General features: G+C 33.1%; 1 protein-coding gene across 1 annotated transcript; it reads left to right on the plus strand.

Annotated features, from left to right (window-relative positions):
- The first annotated feature begins 7,329 nt into the window (after nucleotides 1–7,329).
- LOC129753603 (probable cytochrome P450 313a4) lies at nucleotides 7,330–8,109 on the plus strand. Its single transcript, XM_055749438.1, has one exon. The coding sequence runs from the start codon at nucleotides 7,330–7,332 to the stop codon at nucleotides 8,107–8,109; it is 780 nt and encodes a 259-aa protein (XP_055605413.1).
- The last annotated feature ends 2,079 nt before the right edge of the window (nucleotides 8,110–10,188 follow it).

The raw sequence follows: 10,188 nt of genomic DNA on the forward strand, positions 1-10,188 counted from the left end.
AACAAGTTTGACAATCGAAATATTATAATGTTATTTTAAAGATATAGCATTCGAACTTGATTACAGAACTGATTTCCAAATTGATTATTAGGTACAATACTAAAAGAGGTGACACAGAGAATATAATCCACAGTAGGGAGGAGCAATGTGCGGCCCTCGAGACATTGTTGTGTGACCCACAAAACTTTTCTAAAATCCAATTAATTTCTCCATTTTTCCCAACTATACCGTAAACTGGGGCATCATGCAACACTTTTTAACGTCAATGGCTTCTTAAAACTTACTGACCACAGATAATCACACCGCTTGTACATAAAAAGTTTTTAGGTTGATGGGACATCAAATTGACGTAGTCAGAAAAATTATTGGTTTTACCAGTTATTTTTAATTTTACAAAAACTTGTGATTTACACTCTACTAAGAAAAAGGGGTAAGTTGCAATAAACTTTGTTTTTAAAGAAAAATCAGATGAAAACGTTTGAAAAATGTATAGTTATTGATATCTATATTTGTGATGTCGTAACGCATTTAGCACCAATTCTAGTAATTTTATCGCTGTGAAAAATGTTATGAAGAAAACACTTAAGGGTGTTGCATACATTTAGGGGTATAAAATACTACAAAAAATCTAATAGCTTAAATCATAAATATTATTGTATGGATGGATGAAATTTTGAAATTAACAAACGTGTGATGCAAAAAAACGAAATTCCTATTTAGCTAGCAATAATAATAATAGTAAAAATTCACAAACAATAAGAAAATTTATTTCTAAAAGGATTTAATCGTGTATATATATATATATATATATATATATATATATATATATATATATATATATATATATATATATATATATATATATATATATATATATATATATATATATATATATATATATATATATATATATATATATATATATATATATATATATATATATATATATATATATATATACGACAAAATGATTAGATATCCTTGCTCTGTGCTCTGATCTAGAAATTAACAGTCAATATTTTCAACATGAGAAAATGAATGTGAATAAAAATTTCGAGGAAACCAAAATTTTAAGCTTTTAACATAAGACTCAGTGCTCAGAAATCGATTACATAAAATAAAACACAAGATTTAAAAAATAATAAAATCCAGAAATTCTTAAATTCGAATTAAATAAAATCTCCATTTAAAATGTGGATATTCTATAGGAAAAAAATCTCCATTTTGAACTTCAAAAATTTCATTCAAAATACCAAGAAAATGATTCAATTAAATTTGACAAAAAATGAGATTTTTTATTTTATTCCAAGAGCGCCAGTGATCGAAGTAAAGATAAAACCTTTTTTTCATATTCAAAATCTTCAGGCTTCGGACGAATCCTGAGGCGCGACTCAAAAGAGGCAGAGCAGTAACACTCATAGAGGAGGAACTCCCAAACTCCTGGCAGTCGAAAATAACTCTTTCTCGCTTCTCCTAACGCCAGAATCTTTAAGAGCGCCAGTCACTCTTTGCTCTCCCAGAGGCTCTGCGTTCCTCCCAAAGAGGCCTCCCTGGGAGGAATCACTTTGCGTGTGACGATTCAGAATTGCGTTCGAGTTAGGTACATATTTGATTGCTTCAAGTAGCTCACAGCTGCGGGCTGGCTGATGGGGTGGCTGTGCGGCGATGTAAGCACAACGAGTTTTAGTTTATTTTTAACTTTAACAAAGTTTACATTATTACTCCACTTTACATTCATTGATCATGTAAAACGTTTGTCGTATTTTTGGTTTTCAGATAACATGTATTACAATGAAATCGGCCGGTGTTAAAAGAAGTGCCGTCAACTGGGGTATCACGCACACTTTTCACTTTGAATGGCTTCTAAAAACTTAACTTACACAGATAATTATTATTGATAGGACATCAAATTAACGTAGTCAGAAAAATTGGTTTTCCCGTTATTTTTAAATTCACAAAAATATGCGATTATCACCATACTTAAAAGGGGCAAGATGAAACAAACTTTGTTCTTAATGAAAAAACAAATGGAAACGTTTGAATAAAGCACTAATTTCAGTAAGTTTCGATTTTGTTCGAATTTGTTCTGTCAAAAATGATTGGAAAAAAAGCACAAGGGCGCTGCATACATTCAGGGGTAAAAAATACTACAAAAATTAACTAGCTTAAACCATAAATGTTCATGTTATGATAGATGAAATTTTGAAATTAACAAGCGCGTGGTGCAAAACAATCATATTCAAAAAAAAGTTCTGTCATAAATGATTTAAAAAAGCATAAGGGTGCTGCATACATTTAGGGGTAAAAAATACTACCAAAAATCAACTAGCTTAAATCAAAAAAGTTCATGTTATGGTAGATGAAATTTTGAAATTAACAAACGCGTGATTCAAAACAATCATATTCAAGCGTATGAAATCGAGATTTAAATTTGATGAATTTTAGCCCAGACTGGTAACTGAATTATAATTTTTAATTATTTATTTATTTAAAAATATTTGCATCAGAGCTGTTATAGGGTAATAAAAGCAGAATAAAGTTTGTATGTGATATCGTTTAGCCAATACGTCAAATTTGGTAAAATGTTTTACGACATCGAAAAATGTGAAAAATTGTACATCTATTGCTCAATTTTTTAAATTGAGAAATTGAAAATCAAAATTTTAAAAATCTCTCGCGCGATGTTAGAAACTGAGTAATCATCATTATCATTAAATGATAATTTTATTACATTAGATATATTTATTCAAACAGAAATTGAATAAGTGTTGTGGTATACAAAAGTAGCATCTAACAATGCTTTTGCATGGTACCCCGTTTGACGGTTATTGAAGAAATACTAGCTACCCGAACAAAATATCTGAACTTTGTTTACTAACTTGAGGCTCGTTGCGCGATTACTTCTTGTGCTATCGAACTTAAACTTTTCATGTAAACTTCACACAGCAATCTGCTTATTTGGGCCACTCTACTCAACAAACTTATCAGCCGGGACACGTTCTATCTATTGCTATTCGTATTAAATCATTCCTAAATGACACTGCCGGCGTAAACCAAAACAAACGAACAAGGGCCAGCCAGATACCTAGCACATAACGTTTGCTTTATAAACGTGCTCCTAGGGAGCTACTCCCGTGGAGCGCTAATTTCTTTTTTCAGAGCAGAGCGAGAGGCACAAAGAACTCGCTAGGAGCATTGCATCATTGAGACAAATGGTAACTCCTTCTCATTCCATCTTGCCGCCTAAAGAGTGGGAGCAGATTTGAGCTCCGTGGGTGTTTGCTCTCAAATGAATCCGAAGCCTGAAAATCTTGCAGTTTTCACAATAAAAGACTAAAAATGTTCACAATATTTCTATATTTAGAATCGACATGTTCAATTCATCAGCAACGACAAATTTTAGGGAACGGGTGATCTCTGGAATGTTCAAATACGAAACTCATAAAAATAAGTAATTCGAATATTTGTTGTAAATATTGACAGCACAAAGAAAATTCAAATTCTGTTAATATTGCGCATGCTACATCGAATCATTTTTCGATCTTGTTAACATTATTATTTATTATTATATTATGACTCTGTCATTTAAAAATAATGATCGATTTAAAAAAAACGATTTAAGCGATTGCTTAATGCTTCTTACATGCACATGCTTAGATGTGTCCAGAACACAAACTTATTAAAATATTTCAAATAATTGTATTATTTGACTATAAACTCGTTCAATTTATGTAAAAATTTAATAAGCAATACATTTAAATTTGGTTAATTTATTTTAAAAATTAAAATTAAATAGTGATTCAATTGATCGGTTAAATTTATGTTCTTTTAATTAAAACATCTCAAGATAATGAAAATAAAAATTTGTTGCATGTGCAAAAAATTGTGATGAAAATGCGTCTAATCTATTTAGACTCACTTATTTTAAATATCTGTTCATTTTTTCTAACATTCCATCCGCCTGTTATTTTCATAATCCTTGAATACTCTTACTTAAAGAAAATAACATTTACCGATGGGTCTAACGGTAATTAAACTCATTATAAATGAAAATATAATATGAAGATCAAAAAGATAATTTTTTTAATATTTTTTATACCGTTTTTCTAAAAAAACAAATGTCTTCCTATTTTGAAAACTCATTCATAGAATTTGATGGATAATTCAAGATACAGCATTTTGGTGCCTATGTTTTAAAAATGGGGATTTAGTAAATTTTGGCACCCTGACCTCGAATCTTTTATCAGATTTTGTGTATCACATCTCGTTTTGATGATACGTAGTTTATAAGTTTAAAAACGAATCAGTTTTAAGTGAAACCAAATTTTTAACAACTGATGAACTAATAAATCTACATAAACGAAAAAAAAACTGATTCTGAATTTATTCAATTTAAGAATGATTTATTGATGATGATGATGAAAGATAAACAAAATTATATTCTACAGTTTTAATAAATTTTGAACGACAAATATTTTTAACATTACTGAAGAAAACTCATATAATTTTTTTTTAAATCTGCAAAACGATTTTTGCTTCAAAAAATATCTTAAATTTAATTAAGTAGAAACTTTTTTTAAAATTCACTAAAAATTATTACTTAACAGAATCAATTGGAAAAAATAAACAATAAGAAAACTCCTATAACTTTTTTCGCAGAAGTCAAAATTACTCGCGGTCTTGGATAAAAGTGGTAAAAAGGTTTATTTAAAAAAATATTATGTTTCAAAGTTTTTCAGTAAATTGCAGGATTTTTTAAAATAATATTTACCTAATTTTAAAGTTTCAATTTGTAAACGTCATATAGTGTCGTAGAATAATACGTCTTGAGCCTCATCCATTACGATTAGAAAAAGTAGCGGTGATCAGCGGTGTGTAAACTCGCTTCGGAAAGTATCATTCGGCTGATTTTTTCCGAGTTTAACTTGTTGTGTGCAGATTGATTTTATCTTCGTTCCAATCATTACGTGATTGCACACAAACCAAGAGAACAGTTTTGAATTGATGTTTTCCATTCCTCGCAGGAATAAAATCACACCAACGAAACAACAGAACGAAGCTTACCGTACACGAATGCACACGAGCGATCGTTACCCGACGGACCGAGTTAACATTCCTCGCACCCTTCTCTGGCTCGTTTCCCGTTCCCTTGTATCTATCACTTTTAGCCACGCCCCCCATGCGTTGTCCGATTGATGTGTTCGGCTGCCGAACGAAAACGATTTTTTTTTAATTCGTAGAACTGTTCGTTCGCTTCGCTGATATTTCCCCCGATTGCTGTTTACTCCTGCCGAGTTTACCCGAAGCTTATTCCTGATGATTTCCGAGTTGAACTATAGATAGCATCATTGCAGTTTGAGTTTAACGAAACGAAATCGTTCTGCAAAGAAGGGCAAAGTGCGAGTATGTAGACTCGCGATTTTAACATCTCTGGCGGTGATAGAATACATCCTTGTCTCACTCCAGCAGTTAAATTATCAAAATTATCAAAATTGTCAAATAGTAAAAATGGTTTAACCCTTCGTTTCATGATTTTTTATTTTTCCTTAAAAATCATTTTAAACAGTTGAAAATGTTGAGTACATGAAGAAAAAAAATTAAAATAAAGTACGATTTTTCCATTTTTCCATACATTAATTGTTGCAAATTTGTTACTTTATGAAACGAAGGGTTAAATATTTAAAATTGTTTGTTAAAAATTGTTAAAAATTTTCCGAATTGTCAAAATTTGTTGAAACTGTCAAAATTTTCAATATTTTTATAATGGTTAAAATCGTCAAAAAGGAATGAATAAACTTTTTGGTTTTTTGCTTAAATATTTGGCTCCGGGATTTATCTCGGAGGAACATATCAAAATTAGACAAAATTTTCATAACTTTAATAATTGTAAAAATTAAAAAAAAAATCCAAATAGTTTACTTTGTTAAAATTGTCAAAATACGCAACAATGGGTAAGTAAATTTTGCTGACCTCTATCTTCTAAATTACAAAAATGCATTTTAGCATGCCAGGCTAAGGATTATGCCAAGTTGAAGCTTATTTTCGGCATCTTTTAAAATGAATACCAAAATTAAAGATGAAATGTGTGAGAGCTGGAATCTAAATTTAAGAAAGTAGTTCTGATTTTTCCATTATTCACAAATTTAAGTTTAAAATTAAGTTACGAAAACAAGATGCATGTGTTCTAAACGAAATTTCAATATTCAGGGCATCATTTATCAACATTATTAAAGTGAATTGGAAACTGTGAAATTTGAATTGAAAAACGTGTTCTCAACTACTTTCTTTGTTTCTTGGTATGGCAACCCTAGATTATAGAAAACTAAATTTTCTATCAAAATGATTTACATCATTCTTTTAACCACAAATGCTTTTTCAGGGCTCATGTTCATGATTTAAAAATAAGATTCCAAGCCGAAATAGTCCCTATTAGGAGGTCCGTTGTTCCGAGAATCAAATTTAGAATAAATTAACCAATCAAATCCTGAGCTTGTTATTAAAACCAACAATTCCGATTTACACCGTACTATGATAATCTTCATTTTAGGTATCTTTCTTAAAACTCAAAGTATTTCAATCAATACAACATTGAAGCTTAAATGTAACACTATCAACGACCGCAGGCGTTTTTCGATAGCGTGTCGAACATGTGCATCATCGCATTGAATTACCGTAATTTTCGTGGGTGATTGCTCAAACTACACAATCTTTAAACACCTGTCGTAAAAGTACCGGTGCAGAAACGTCACACCGTATGAAGCGTGGTGTAAACTTTTTCAAGCTAAGTTATATTATACAGTATACTTTTAAGAAGTGAGAAATTAAAGTTGAATGGCCGAAAGGTCCAACCACACGAACTTTAGCGTTTAAGATTTACTTTTCTAATATGAATCGTTTCGTGGCACGTTTTTCGTGGCATGACGCTATTTATTCGGTGCTTATTCACGCATTGGATTCCCTACACTGTTCGAATTCTTATTTTTTTTATTAATTGAAAAACAAAAAATATCAACTTTCGGAGGTTTTTGTAAACAAATTTTCTTTTTTGAAAATTGATAAACAATTTTTACCAAAATCACCACTTCAGTGTAAGAAACCCTATTTTCACACAACTTTTAAATTGTTTCAATTGAACATCATATTGATAAAATTGACTTTCACTATCGCTACTACCAGGGATTGATAGGCTGCAGAGCTCATGCTTGCAGATGATCCCGTGATTGCACTCACTTAATGAGCTTGCATGCCACATTATAAAGATAGGTCCCAATATTTACGATACGCATTTGTTGGGCACTTCTCCTAACGGAAGTTTGATTTTGCGTTGCAATGTTCAGTCTGATATTAATATTCGTAGCTGTTTCCTCGTTTAGTTACTATTGGCACTTTCGGAGATCGCGTCGACGTTTCTATGAACTCGCGGCTAAGATTCCCGGTCCCTTCGATTGGCCCCTGATCGGGAGCATTCATCTGGGATTCGGTCAAAGTGCGACAGGTATTTGTGAATACATGCTGCAGTTTCTTCATACCGTTCCGACTCCGATGAGGGCCTGGTTGGGTCCACATTTGTTCATGGTATTCGACGATCCGGAACATCTAGCTGTGATCCTGAACTCTCAGCACTGTCTTAGGAAATCCTTCTTCTACAAATTCTTCGGCTTGAGAGACGGACTCCTGACTGCTGAACCCCATCTTTGGCGAAAATTGCGTAGACATCTGAATCCATCTTTCTCGCTATCGAACCTTCAAAGCTTCATTCCAACGTTCAATGAAAAATCAAATATTTTGGCCAAACGCTTGGAGCCTTTCCTGGACAAGGGCGAGTTCAACATTTTACCATTCATGGGAGAACTTTCGCTGTCAATCAGCACCGTCACCACCTTAGGACTAGACCTCGATAAAGATACCAGCGAGTGTCGGAAAAACTACAAGGAAAACGCAGATCACCTATTTACTCTCAGATGGTCCCGAATATACAAGGCCTGGTTTCATCTAGATTTCATCTATAAGCTCAGTACCACCTGGAGGGAGGAAAAGGCCCGCTCCAAAGTGTTCGAACAAATGTCTAAAAAGGTAAAGATTATTTCGGTAGTACTCAACTATATTTAATATTTAATATTTAACCTTTTGAAAATTAATACTAACTTGATGAACACAATTTTTCAACAAAAAATTATATAACTAAAGGATGATACGATCAAATTTGATCAATGTAAACTTGACGTATTTCTTTCAAATTTGCATTTAAAAAACCTGAACACCCCTCATTTTGAAGGTGTGTGTGTGTGTGTGTGTGTGTGTGTAATTTACTCTTCAGTTGTCAAAATGTCGTACAAGGAAGAAGAGCAGCGTATCAAAATTTTGCTCGCGCATCGCAAAAATCCGAGCTTCACACACGCAAAGCTGCAAAATCGCTAAAAGTTGCCAAATCAACCGTTACAAATGTAATTTAAGTGTTTGGGGAACGTTTGTCGACAGCCAGGAAGTCTGGATCGGGGGGAAATCGAAAACCGGAAGCCACTAAGACGACAAAGAGAGTTGCCAGTAGTTTCAAGCGAAACCTTAACCTCTTCCTCCGAGATGCTGCAAATAAGCTGGGTGCTGGGTGCAACCGTGCATCGAGCCAAAAAACGAGCCGGACTATAGACTTACAAGAAGGTAGTGACTCCAAATCGCGATGATAAACAAAATACGACGGCCACAGCGCGATCCCGGATGCTGTACACGACTATGCGGACGAAGTTTGACTGCGTTGTAATGGACGACGAAACCTACGTCAAAGCCGACTACAAGCAGCTTCCGCGACAGGAATTTCATACGGCAAAAAGAAAGGGGAAAGGTAGCAGATATTTTCAAGCACATGAAACTGTCAAAGTTCGCGAAGAAAGATCTGGTTTGACAAGCCATCTGTACCTGTGGCTTGAAAAGCAGCATTTTAATAGCTTCCGGGACTGTCAACCAAGAAATTTACGTAAAAGAGTGTTTGAATAAACGTCTGCTGCCTTTCCTGAAGAAATACGGTTGTTCCGTACTGTTTTGGCTGGATTTGGGCATCTTGCCATTACGGTCAAAAGGCCATGGAGTGGTACGCCGCCAACAACGTGCAGGTGGTTCTCAAGGACAAAAACCCTCCCCTCACGCCAGAGCTCCGCTCAATCGAGAAATATTGGGCTATTGTCAAGCGGAACCTAAAGAAGACCAAAAAAAACTGCTAAGGACGAGCGGCAGTTCAAGGCAAACTGGCTTTCTGCGGCGAAGAAGGTGGACAAGGTGGCTGTACAAAATCTGATGGCAGGGGTTAAGCGTAAGGCCCGGCAATTCGGATTTGGAAAAGCGGAAGCCTAACTGAATATTTTTCCTGAATTTTATACTAATTAAACTTGAAACATAAATTTAATTTGATTTCACACGCGTTTTCCGTTGACCAAATTTTGACCGTATCACCCTTTAGTGTCAAGTCGATAGCTATGAAAATTTGTTTTCTAGTGTTATACATCAAAATCTGGCACAACGAGCAAGTAAAAAATAAAATTAGAACCAATCTCATCCTATTCTAGATATCTGAAGTTTCAAACTCAACCTTAAGATCAGTTACTAGATTTTTTAAATTCTGAATACTTAATTCTAAACATGAATCTCATGTTATAGTATTAAACAAACTTGATGTTATTGTTACAAAAAATATCGGGTTTTTACGACCACGCTTACACACTTCCTGATCATTTTGTAATTGATCAGTTTTCAATAAATTTAAAATTCCGATTACAAAAGTTTAAGAAAATTTAATTATATTATCTCATCATCCCATTCGTTCACATGGATTGGTCTGGTATAAGTTTGAAATTTATTTCCTTTTTGTGTGTCATTTTGAATTCGCTTTGACTTTTGAGTGTTTGATTTTCAAAGATTAAACTATTTTTAAACCAAAATACCACTGAAATATATGATTCAATCTCGCATTTTATTATTTTTTTTTTTTTTGTAATATTTTGTTGTCAAACCAAAATGATAGTAAATTATGAAAATCTTTTATCGATTATTTTTCTGTTTCCCCTTGTACAATAATACAATTTTAATAGAAAAAATTATGGAGGTTTCTCGTTTATCCCTGTTCGAAGTTATTTGAAGAAGTTTGGTATCATTTTGGTTTGACAACAAAATATTACCAAAAAAAACTATAAAATAAAA

The sequence above is a fragment of the Uranotaenia lowii genome, chromosome 3 (assembly GCF_029784155.1).
Source record: "Uranotaenia lowii strain MFRU-FL chromosome 3, ASM2978415v1, whole genome shotgun sequence".
Classification (NCBI taxonomy): domain Eukaryota; kingdom Metazoa; phylum Arthropoda; class Insecta; order Diptera; family Culicidae; genus Uranotaenia; species Uranotaenia lowii.